Source organism: Podarcis liolepis, assembly GCF_965112155.1.
Source record: "Podarcis liolepis genome assembly, chromosome: 1".
Lineage (NCBI taxonomy): Eukaryota > Metazoa > Chordata > Lepidosauria > Squamata > Lacertidae > Podarcis > Podarcis liolepis.
The window spans coordinates 128,128,957-128,141,855 of NC_139554.1; the positions used below are offsets into that span (position 1 = coordinate 128,128,957).

The 12,899-nt window shown below is 43.3% G+C and overlaps 1 protein-coding gene across 1 annotated transcript in view; it reads right to left on the reverse strand.

The window, feature by feature from the left end:
• Positions 1-6,259: 6,259 nt before the first annotated feature.
• Positions 6,260-12,899, reverse strand: part of PTH2R (parathyroid hormone 2 receptor) — a gene marked incomplete at its 3' end in the record, with an annotated part of 31,938 nt that continues 25,298 nt past the window's right edge. The window contains 2 exon segments of the mRNA XM_083474710.1: positions 6,260-6,358; positions 8,291-8,357. Of these exon segments, the coding sequence (XP_083330836.1) occupies positions 6,260-6,358; positions 8,291-8,357 (166 nt within the window).

The following is a 12,899-nucleotide window of genomic DNA, read 5'->3' on the forward strand; positions in this document are numbered from 1 at the left end:
TCCTCTGCCAAACCTTTCAGGGGATCATTTGAAACAGTTTGGCACCATTTTTGAGTGAACTGGAGAATTTCAGATTTTTGCTGAAATTGTGACCCCGGGGCTTAGAATCTTTTTTTTTCACAGGTTTTGTCTTCGAGGGCTGATTTCATTTCCTATGATAAAAGGGCTTCTGTTTCCACCGCCAAACCTTTCAGGGGAGAATTTGCAACAGTTTGGCACCATTTTTGAGTGTATTGGAGAATTTCAGATTTTTCCTGAAAGTGTGACCCCGGGGATTAGAAATCATTTTTTTCACATGTAAAGTTGTCGAGGGCTGATTTCATTTCCTATGATAAAAGGCCTTCTGTTTCCTCCGCCAAACCTTTCAGGGGAGAATTTGCAACAGTTTGGCACCATTTTTGAGTGAACTGAAGAATTTCAGATTTTTGCTGAAATTGTGACCCCGGGGCTTAGAAAAAAATTTTTTCACAGGTTTTGTCTTCGAGGGCTGATTTCATTTCCTATGATAAAAGGCGTTCTGTTTCCTCCGCCAAAGCTTTCAGGGGAGAATTTGCAACAGTTTGGCACCATTTTTGAGTGAACTGAAGAATTTCATATTTTTGCTGAAATTGTGACTCCGGTGCTTAGAATTTTTTTTTTTCACAGGTAAAGTTGTCGAGGGCGGATTTCATTTCCTATGATAAAAAGGCTTCTGTTTCCACCGCCAAACCTTTCAGGGGAGAATTTGAAACAGTTTGGCACCATTTTTGAGTGAACTGGAGAATTTCAGATTTTTGCTGAAATTGTGACCCCGGGGCTTAGAAATTTTTTTTTTCACAGGTAAAGTTGTCGAGGGCTGATTTCATTTCCTATGATAAAAGGCCTTCTGTTTCCTCCGCCAAACCTTTCAGGGGAGAATTTGCAACAGTTTGGCACCATTTTTGAGTGAACTGGAGAATTTCAGATTTTTCCTGAAATTGTGACCCCGGGGCTTAGAAAAATTTCTTTCCACAGGTTTTGTCTTTGAGGGCTGATTTCATTTCCTATGATAAAAGGCCTTCTGTTTCCTCCGCCAAACCTTTCAGGGGAGAATTTGCAACAGTTTGGCACCATTTTTGAGTGAATTGTAGAATTTCAGATTTTTCATGAAAGTGTTACCCCGGGGCTTAGAAAAAAATTTTTTTCACAGGTAAAGTTGCCGAGGGCTGATTTCATTTCCTATGATAAAAGGCTTTCTGTTTCCACCGCCAACCCTTTCAGGGGAGAATTTGCAACAGTTTGGCACCATTTTTGAGTGAACTGGAGAATTTCAGATTTTTCCTGAAATTGTGACCCCGGGGCTTAGAAAAATTTCTTTCCACAGGTTTTGTCTTCGAGGGCTTATTTCATTTCCTATGATAAAAAGGCTTCTGTTTCCTCCGCCAAACCTTTCAGGGGAGAATTTGAAACAGTTTGGCACCATTTTTGAGAGAATTGGAGAATTTCAGATTTTTCCTGAAATTGTGACCCCGGGGCTTAGAATTTTTTTTTCCACAGGTAAAGTTGTCGAGGGCTGATTTCATTTCCTATGACAAAAAGCCTTCTGTTTCCACCGCCAAACCTTTCAGGGGAGAATTTGCAACAGTTTGGCACCATTTTTGAGAGAATTGGAGAATTTCAGATTTTTCCTGAAAGTGTGACCCCGGGGCTTAGAAAACATTTTTTCACAGGTTTTTGTCTTCGAGGGCTGATTTCATTTCCTATGATAAAAAGGCTTCTGTTTCCTCCGCCAAAGCTTTCAGAGGAGAATTTGCAACAGTTTGGCACCATTTTTGAGTGAACTGAAGAATTTCATATTTTTGCTGAAATTGTGACCCCGGTGCTTAGAATTTTTTTTTTTTCACAGGTAAAGTTGTCGAGGACTGATTTCATTTCCTATGATAAAAGGCCTTCTGTTTCCTCCGCCAAACCTTTCAGGGGAGAATTTGCAACAGTTTGGCACCATTTTTGAGTGAACTGGAGAATTTCAGATTTTTGCTGAAATTGTGACCCTGGGGCTTAGAATCTTTTTTTTTCACAGGTTTTGTCTTCGAGGGCTGATTTCATTTCCTATGATAAAAGGGCTTCTGTTTCCACCGCCAAACCTTTCAGGGGAGAATTTGAAACAGTTTGGCACCATTTTTGAGTGAACTGGAGAATTTCAGATTTTTCCTGAAATTGTGACCCCAGGGCTTAGAAAAATTTCTTTCCACAGGTTTTGTCTTCGAGGGCTGATTTCAATTCCTATGATAAAAGGCCTTCTGTTTCCTCTGCCAAACCTTTCAGGGGATCATTTGAAACAGTTTGGCACCATTTTTGAGTGAACTGGAGAATTTCAGATTTTTGCTGAAATTGTGACCCCGGGGCTTAGAATCTTTTTTTTTCACAGGTTTTGTCTTCGAGGGCTGATTTCATTTCCTATGATAAAAGGGCTTCTGTTTCCACCGCCAAACCTTTCAGGGGAGAATTTGCAACAGTTTGGCACCATTTTTGAGTGTATTGGAGAATTTCAGATTTTTCCTGAAAGTGTGACCCCGGGGATTAGAAATCATTTTTTTCACATGTAAAGTTGTCGAGGGCTGATTTCATTTCCTATGATAAAAGGCCTTCTGTTTCCTCCGCCAAACCTTTCAGGGGAGAATTTGCAACAGTTTGGCACCATTTTTGAGTGAACTGAAGAATTTCAGATTTTTCCTGAAATTGTGACCCCGGGGCTTAGAAAAAAATTTTTTCACAGGTTTTGTCTTCGAGGGCTGATTTCATTTCCTATGATAAAAGGCGTTCTGTTTCCTCCGCCAAAGCTTTCAGGGGAGAATTTGCAACAGTTTGGCACCATTTTTGAGTGAACTGAAGAATTTCATATTTTTGCTGAAATTGTGACTCCGGTGCTTAGAATTTTTTTTTTTCACAGGTAAAGTTGTCGAGGGCGGATTTCATTTCCTATGATAAAAAGGCTTCTGTTTCCACCGCCAAACCTTTCAGGGGAGAATTTGCAACAGTTTGGCACCATTTTTGAGTGAACTGGAGAATTTCAGATTTTTCCTGAAATTGTGACCCCGGGGCTTAGAAAAATTTCTTTCCACAGGTTTTGTCTTTGAGGGCTGATTTCATTTCCTATGATAAAAGGCCTTCTGTTTCCTCCGCCAAACCTTTCAGGGGAGAATTTGCAACAGTTTGGCACCATTTTTGAGTGAATTGTAGAATTTCAGATTTTTCATGAAAGTGTTACCCCGGGGCTTAGAAAAAAATTTTTTTCACAGGTAAAGTTGCCGAGGGCTGATTTCATTTCCTATGATAAAAGGCTTTCTGTTTCCACCGCCAACCCTTTCAGGGGAGAATTTGCAACAGTTTGGCACCATTTTTGAGTGAACTGGAGAATTTCAGATTTTTCCTGAAATTGTGACCCCGGGGCTTAGAAAAATTTCTTTCCACAGGTTTTGTCTTCGAGGGCTTATTTCATTTCCTATGATAAAAAGGCTTCTGTTTCCATCGCCAAACCTTTCAGGGGAGAATTTGCAACTGTTTGACACCATTTTTGAGAGAATTGGAGAATTTCAGATTTTTCCTGAAATTGTGACCCCGGTGCTTAGAATTTTTTTTTTTCCACAGGTAAAGTTGTCGAGGGCTGATTTCATTTCCTATGATAAAAAGGCTTCTGTTTCCACCGCCAAACCTTTCAGGGGAGAATTTGAAACAGTTTGGCACCATCTTTGAGTGAACTGGAGAATTTCAGATTTTTGCTGAAATTGTGACACCGGGGCTTAGAAATTTTTTTTTTCACAGGTAAAGTTGTCGAGGGCTGATTTCTTGGCCTATGATAAAAGGCCTTCTGTTTCCTCCGCCAAACCTTTCAGGGGAGAATTTGCAACAGTTTGGCACCATCTTTGAGTCAACTTGAGAATTTCAGATTTTTGCTGAAATTGTGACACCGGGGCTTAGAAATTTTTTCCCCCCACAGGTTTTGTCTTTGACGGCTGATTTCATTTCCTATGATAAAAGGCCTTCTGTTTCCTCCGCCAAACCTTTCAGGGGAGAATTTGAAACAGTTTGGCACCATTTTTGAGTGAACTGGAGAATTTCAGATTTTTGCTGAAATTGTGACCCCGGGGCTTAGAAAAAAAATTTTTCACAGGTAAAGTTGTTGAGGGCTGATTTCATTTCCTATGATAAAAGGCCTTCTGTTTCCACCGCCAACCCTTTCAGGGGAGAATTTGCAACAGTTTGGCACCATTTTTGAGTGAACTGGAGAATTTCAGATTTTTCCTGAAATTGTGACCCCGGGGCTTAGAAAAATTTCTTTCCACAGGTTTTGTCTTCGAGGGCTGATTTCATTTCCTATGATAAAAAGGCTTCTGTTTCCACCGCCAAACCTTTCAGGGGAGAATTTGCAACAGTTTGGCACCATTTTTGAGTGAACTGGAGAATTTCCGATTTTGCTGAAATTGTGACCCCGGGGCTTAGAATTTTTTTTTTCACTGGTTTTGTCTTCGACTGCTGATTTCATTTCCTATGATAAAAGGCCTTCTGTTTCCTCCGCCAAACCTTTCAGGGGAGAATTTGAAACAGTTTGGCACCATTTTTGAGTGAACTGGAGAATTTCAGATTTTTGCTGAAATTGTGACCCCGGGGCTTAGAAAAATTTTTTTTCACAGGTAAAGTTGCCGAGGGCTGATTTCATTTCCTATGATAAAAGGCCTTCTGTTTCCACCGCCAACCCTTTCAGGGGAGAATTTGCAACAGTTTGGCACCATTTTTGAGTGAACTGGAGAATTTCAGATTTTTCCTGAAATTGTGACCCCGGGGCTTAGAAAAATTTCTTTCCACAGGTTTTGTCTTCGAGGGCTGATTTCATTTCCTATGATAAAAAGGCTTCTGTTTCCACCGCCAAACCTTTCAGGGGAGAATTTGCAACAGTTTGGCACCATTTTTGAGTGAACTGGAGAATTTCAGATTTTGCTGAAATTGTGACCCCGGGGCTTAGAATTTTTTTTTTCACAGGTAAGATTTGAACCCGAGTCTTCCCACTTCTAGTCAGGCACATGGTAACTATACCATTTTGTTAAGGCTGAATGTTAAGGCTGGATCTCTGTGTGAGCATCCTGGCATCCTGAATAAGGCCACCAGCTTGGACCAGCTTCAGTCCACCTGAAGCTGATACAGGCTTGTCTTATCTTGAGCCCAAGCAGAGTAGTCCACACAGCAGAAGGATAAGCAGTATGTGCCACATTCTTAACTTTATTTCCACTCTATGCTGAGAAAATACAAACATGCATCTTGCCTCTGTGAGAGCAGAGAAGCAACTGTCTCTCTAACAAAGAAACCGAGAGAACAAACAGGAAACCAGTGAACGTCACATCCAGTCTCCCATTTCTGTGGGAATCCAACAGTAACTTGGACTGTGGAATGCAAAACAATGCCTTGTGACTGCAGTTGCTGCTCAGTGAGGGAAATAGAAACCAACACATCTTATAATCAAACCTTGGCCTTAAGTCTTACCAGCCATTGCAGGCAGCCATCTTTGAAAACACCAACGAACCAAGAATGCCCCCATGATATAGAACAAGGCAGTGTCATTCCCACGGGGCCATTCTCAATTAGAGACACTGCAGGGCTGTCTTTTTGTTGCAGTTCAGCCACCACCTGAACCTCTGGCAAATCCCATTTTCATCGGTAAAAAGAAAGGCTCGCCACCTCTAAAAGTGACAGATAGAAGCTATTCCCTCCCTCTCCAAGAAAGGTCAGAGCTGAATACTTCAGCCCAGGATAACACTCACAAGGAGTTTATGCTCAGGGAGGGTTGCGATGCTTAAGATGAGTGGAGAAGTATTCTATTTTAAAAATGCTTCTAGCCAATTTTTAAACAGCTCTCCTTTTTCAGCCTTCTTGAAATGTGCCTCACATCAGAAGTAAACAGCTGACAAATACTGATTATATTCCTAATTCATACTTGAAAATCTTCATATAAATATATATGCATCTGATTTAAAATTATGATAAGTGATGTTTGAGAGCCACTCTTGGAGCTGGATGCCTCTGGGAATGATGAAATCAATTAGCATATAAGTTACATTAATATATACATTGAAGAAGTGAATTATTCATATGGGGAGTTCGCAAAACTAGTATTTTCTCTGGGAATGTTTTCAGCATAAGAAATAAGTTATAGCCCTTGACGTATTCAGAAGTTGTATTGCATTCTGACAGTTCCTCAGCTCTCTGAGGGCAACTGGAAAACAAAGACACAACTTAATTTAGTAGAGGCTTACCTATATTGCTTCCTTACGTCGTAGCCAACAGCATTTGTCTCCCAAATTTTTGTCGCCAGAGCCCGTACAGTATTGAGGAACAGAATAAAGTTTAGCTGTAAAACAGTTTACAGGTGTGTGTTATTATTCCCACTATCCCTTTAGAAATATCAACTGCTTGCCTCTATTAACGGCGGAGGCAGACTTTGGTCTTTCAAGCTTCAGTGGTGCCCTGTGCAAGGTCAAAATCCCCCCTCATGCCTTCTATTTTACACCTGCACTAAGTCATAGTTGTGACGCCCTGCAGCGCCTGCCCCCCAGAAGCTTGGCGCCCAGTGTGGGGAACTGACTGTGCTGCCCTAAATCTGCCTCTGATAACTGGAAGGTTTTGAGGGCATCTGGAATTTAGGACCAGGACGTGATTCTCCATTCGTTTCCATTTCTGTTGAGATGATTACATCATTAAGCCAATCCAGGCTGACAAGCCCAGGCTCCAAACTGCCCAGTTCCCGACATTACTGCACTTAACCTTCCCCAGTTTCTTCCCAGTCCACCCCTCTTCCATTGACTTGGCATCATGCCCATGGGCTAATGTGTGAAGTGGAAAACTGGAATGAGCAGCACAGAAACTCAATGAAGCATTTGAGTGAGAATACGCCTCTCCAACAGATGCAGTTAGGGACGCTCCCTGGGTGTCATCCGTTAATAGTCCAGGATCATAGCTGTCAACTTACAGATTTGAAAATAAGGGACCAGCAGCCTCGAAAATAAGGGATCAGCAGCCAAAATAAGGGATTTTAGTCAACCAGCTCCTTTCCTTTCCCCCATAACAGTCAATCAAAGGAGCCTCCAAAACAAATCCCATGAGATCGCCGCCCGCCATTGTACTCAACCAGCTCCTTTCCTTTCCCCCCACCATGTGCCCCCGCTCCAGACAGACCTTTTCCCCGGCAAAGGTGAGTGGGCCATCGATGACGTATCCATCCGATTCCGAGCACAGGTATGTTTAACTTCTGAGCCCCTCCGAGCCAAAGGCAGAAATCCCAGCCAGCAGCCAAACGAAGCCTCAAGCGGTGGTTCCCACAGCGCAGCAACCCGGCAAAGGGGATGCAGCAAGGAAAACCACCGTCACCTCTCTGCTGGGAAGCGCTGAGCAATGGCGAGTCCCAGGCAACACGGTCGGGCACAAGGCATGCAAGCTCTACCCCCCAGTCGTTCTTAGACTCCTTATTGGGTGAGCAACACAGCCAAGCAACACAGCTGGAGCCTCCCTCCTCCCTGGCCGGCAGGGAGGGAAGGAGAGGAGCTACTTCCTTTGAAACCCGGGAAATTTAAGGGACATCATCAATAAGGGACAGCAGCGGGACACAGCACTGGGATAAGGGAATTCCCCGCCAAATAAGGGATGGTTGACAGCTATGTCCAGGATGCAAGTCCAGATTGTAGCCTAAAAGCAAATGGCAGGTCAGGGCCAACATAATCCAAGCTACAAATATCCTGCAACCAGATATTAACACACCTGCAGCTCAGTCCTGCCAAAACAGACCACAGCGAGCCTCAAGCAAGCGGCCATTCAAGCTGGCCCGGCCTGTTTCCATAACAAGGACACATTGCCCTTGCTAGTATTGCTATTGACCACAGCAGGGCAGAGATCAGCAGGTGAAGCTTTTGCTGCCCATGGCGGTGCAGTGAATGAGGAGAAATCTCTTTCTGTTTTCCCCACCACCACCTGTGTAACTTCTAGAGCAATGACTTAAAAAAACCTTGTCTCAAGTTCCCTTTAAGAAACAACACCAAAAAGGGAGAAAAGTAAGGATTTCAATGAGTCTTCCCTCATCAGGACCCTGGGATGGTGGGATGTCATCCCCCCACCCCCACTGAACCCTCTTAGTCAGTAAGAATCATAGGAAGATGTGGAAATTTCTTGGCTCCTTATCTCTTCTTTGTACTGGTTGTTTACATCACCCCTGAACTACTGCCATCAATTATGGATAGACGGAGGCTATTTTCAATGTTCACTAAAAATAAATACATATGAATAATCCTACCCCAATCGCTACTAAAACTGGAGCTTGGTAAATCCATTTTATGTCTCCAGCACTGAGTTCCCAGCACCTGCGAAATCAAGAACATTTCTACATCAATCAACAGAGCAGGAACAAGTGGCCAAACAGTATATTCTTTCCATAGTTGTGTAAGGCTCTATTAATTATGGAGGGTGCACAGAATAAGCATTTCAGGCTTTTTAAAAAATCGGCTTTAAGATTCTTCACTATTAACAAACAAATGCAGATTTTGGGGAGCAGTAACAAATGAGTATCACGCAGGGTGGAAATTGCCACTCTCATTACAATTCAAGGCAACCCATTCAAGAGCTAAAGATAATGAAGATGAGGCCCAGTTCTTGGAAACAGCAAAATGATGATGTAAATGGCCCCCCACTCCGACTATGCTACTTCAGGGTAGGGGGGAGGGCATAAATGAACCACTTGAATTATACAGCAATAAAGCCCAGTAACATGCTGCTCACACCATCTTTTCCATGAGAACTAGGCTTAATCATAGTCTTCTGCGCCTAAATGCCACATTCAATTTATTGTGTTGGGGTTTTTATTTTTATATTTCAAACACTTATGTCCTGCCTTTCAGTGACTGTTCATCATTCCCAGGACAACTCATTAAATAGTTTGTTTCTTTGTTTTGTAATACAAAAAAAGACAAACGAAACAGCAGCTTAAAATAATTTTGAAGTTTGGCAGGATAATTTCAAAGGTTGTCATTGGTTACAAGCCTTTAAAATAAAGAGGTATTTGCCTTGTCCTGAAGTCCTAGCAAAGAAGGCAGCAGGCCTAGAAGTAAGGTTCAGGAGTTTGGCAACCAAGAAGCAGATGCAAACATCACAGGCTTGTAGAGCAAAACCCAAGGTGGAAAAGATTTCCAGGCTGGCCCGTCCTTCACAAAGATGTCCTCAAATAAACTGAGGTCTGCTCCCTGCAATTTTTCCTGGGATCATGTCTTCAAAGCAGTACCCTAGCAAAAAGAAACACCCCCATTTCTCAGCTACGAGACTGCTTTGAAGATCCGCCCCAGGACAGAAATGGGAAGCCTGCAACCCTAGATGTTATCAAACTACAATTCCCACAATCCCCAGCCACCGGACACGCTGTTTGGGGAAGATGGGAGGTGGAGTCCAATCTGAATGGCTACTGTTATGTACTGAAGTTCTCACCCTGGGCCAGCAGGGGGATACTGTAGAGTTTTCACTCAGGTCCACATATGCAAATAAGGGATTGAAAGTGATGTTCAGTGATTGGATAGTTACAGAAAATGGTTACTGTTGCATTCTAGTGGAGCTCTATATAAGCAGGCTAGCTGAACCCTTCAGTTCAGCTCAGTTCTGGCCTGTGAATAAACAAGAGCTGTTTGAAGAATCGCTGTGTCGTCTGATATGTTCACCCACAACTTAACAGCTACAGGCTCCCCATTCCAGATTTCCAACATAGCACAGGAGCGCAGAGCACACAACAGGGTCTCATATTGACAGGAAACAAATCCCCGATTCAAAAATTCATTTCTGTTCAAATGTGAAAAATGCTAAAAGAAAATTCTCTTTTAATATCATTTGCTGCAAAACCCCTGGGTGACTTCCAGCCATTGTGGCAAACTTGATTGTCATATACAGAGGAGCAGCATCGGTTGGCTGGCCCAGGGATCTCACTGGATCAGTTTCCCATTGAAATGCTGGCATTCTCCAAGTGCTTAGTGGAGCAGAAAAGAGGCATTTTGCAGCTGAAAACAGAACTTTTGTTTTAACCCAATCCGACACCTGTAGCAAACTTGGCTTTTTTTAGGGATGGTGTGGGTGTTTGAGAGTGCATGTGCTCAGAAAGGTGAGCCTCTTTGCTTACTGAATCATTAAAATAGCCCCAATCCAAGATGGGCAAGCCTCTTTCAGCACATTCTTACTCACATTGTAACCTGCACCCACCTCCAGTGTTTGCAAATGGAGATCACGAGGCTAGAAAGCGCTTACAGCTCCAGGCTGCAAATGGCAGCCAGCTCCACACATTAAGGTCCAATAATGGCATACTAGAACCAGCCCTGTAAAATCAAATACAGAGGCAAAAGGCTGAAACCTGCTCTCTTGCCAAGCTCTGGCAATCGCCTTAGCAAATTAAAGTTTTCACCTGTGGTTGAAACTGCCCAAGGAAGGAGCAAATTTAATGATCTGGAGGTGGGTGTTCCAAAGGATAGGTGCCACAGCAGAGAAGGTCCTGATGACCTTCTCTAAAGACTAACCACAAATAAATGGAGAATAAGCTTTTTGAGATATGGAAGATGTTGGCTGGTTAGGGCTTTAAAGCTAAGAGCCAGGACTTCGAACTGGGTCTGGAAGCTAATGGATTATGAATCCAGACATATAAATACTAGAGCAATATACAGTGGTACCTTGGTTCTCAAACAACTTGGAACCCAAACACTGCAAACCTGGAAGAAAGTGTTCCGGTTTGCGAACTTTCTTCAGAAGCCAAATGTGCTCCCGTTTTGAGAGTTACATTTCCGTTTTGAGTGTTACACTTCTGATTTGAGTGCCACACTTCCGTTTTGAGTGTTACGCTGAAGTCTGTCTGTTTTTGCTATTTATTTTGCGCTTTTGTTTTTGTGACTCTGTGAAACCCAGTTCAGCTACTGATTGATTGATTGTGTGACTGCAGTGCATTGTTTATTGCTTTCATTTCATGGATCAATGGTCTCATTAGATAGTAAAATTCATGTGAAATTGCTGTTTTAGGGGGTTGTTTTTAAAAGTCTGGAACAGATTAATCCATTCTGCATTACTTTCTATGGGAAAGCACGCCTTGGTTTTGGAACGGACTTCCAGAACACATTAAGTTTGAGAGCCAAGGTACCACTGTAGTTTCTCTTACGTATACCAGCTGTGCCCTAGGAGAACAACAACTGTGTGATCATGCCCTTCTCTTTCACAGAAGGAGAGAGAACAAATATAGCAGGCCTGCAACCCGCCTGCACTGACTGAATTTTGTGCCCGCTGACTTGTGGTAGCTGAACATTTCAGAGCAATTTAAAAGCCTGAAACATTTCTTTTTAAGCAAACAGCATTTAGTTTAAACCTCAACAGGTGAAAGAGGCGAAAGATTCATATGATCTGAAGAGAAACCAGAAATGCAACGTTTTCTTCACATAATGAAGAAGAAATTGAGGACACATCACATCCACTAGCTAGTAATTGCTCATTAGGGGTGAGTTGTCTGATTAATACTTTTGTATAAGGTTAAGCTTTTCTAGCATAGTTCTGTCTCCAGAGGTACCTTTGGGGCACTGTAATATCGAGGAGAACTATTATTACTGTTAAAGGAATACTCTTGCTCATAATGTATTCTTGTATTCTTATAATTTTCTTCCCCAGGATGCATTGATACTCTGCAAGAAAACATTTAACAGGGGCATGATCCAATGCTGGAGGTGAAGCGGGAAGGTGCTGCCCTGGTCAGACAGTGTGCACAGTGCTCACCCCCACTTGCCACCCCCAACCAAGTTTTACTTATTGGAGAACATAGGCAAGATTTCCACTGTGGGTGCCCGGCGGGTGGACAGGCAGCCCAAGACCCCTACATCGGAGGGGTGTTCCTGTTCCAGGAAGCTGGTGCCTGGGCACACGTCTGGAGGATTTGGGGAGGGGGGAGTAAGTGACGTGCACCAGGCTGGCTGCCCATCAGCACCCACCTAGCTGCCCAGATGTCAGCCACTGAAGCTGCAGCCATCACACACACTCAATGAGCACCCACAATATTGGACAGAACCCTGGCGCTCCTGCTGGGGACAAACAGCTGCATCTTCTGGGTTCTGGTGCAACCTCACAACAGCCTTCACGGGCACACAGATTGGGAGATCCCAGTGGGAGCAGTGGGGTAGGGGCATGACCGCAGAAGCACCCATGGATTCTGCCACCTGAGGCAGCTGCCTAATGGAACACTCCTGCAGGCCCCACGGCCTCTCTGGCAACTGGAACAGCTACGCAGCATTCTTGGGAAGGGGTCCTGGTGTTCTGGGACTCACAGCTGCTCTCTTGTGAGCACCCGGTCTTAGCATAGTAAATGTTATGTACTGAAGTTCTCACCCTGGGCCAGCAGGGGGATGCTGTAGTTAGTTATGCAAATGAAGGATCGAAAATGACATTCAGTGATTGGATAGTTTGTATGCAAATGAAGGATCGAAAGTGACGTTCAGTGATTGGATAGTTTTAGAAAGTTGTTACAGTAACGAGGTACTGGAGCTCTATATAAGCAGGCTGACTGAGCCCTTCAGTTCAGTTCTGTTCTGTTCTGGCCTCCGAATAAAGAAGAGCTGTTGGAAGAATCGCTGTGTCGTCTGATATGTTCACCCACCACTTAACAGTAAAGCAGCCCAGATACCTCCTCACCTCCTCATAATGTTTATTAAGTTCTTTAATCTGTAATTAGTAGAAATATTTCTACCAATAACAGATTAAAGAACATAAGAAGCACGTCTGAAAGAAGCAGCCCTCATACAGACATCCTGTCTCGTCGCAAGACAGAGCAGAAAGAAAAAGTACAATAGTACCAGAGATGGAAGTCACACAGACAGGCTTCCTTTCTCACGGAACAGAAAGTAAAC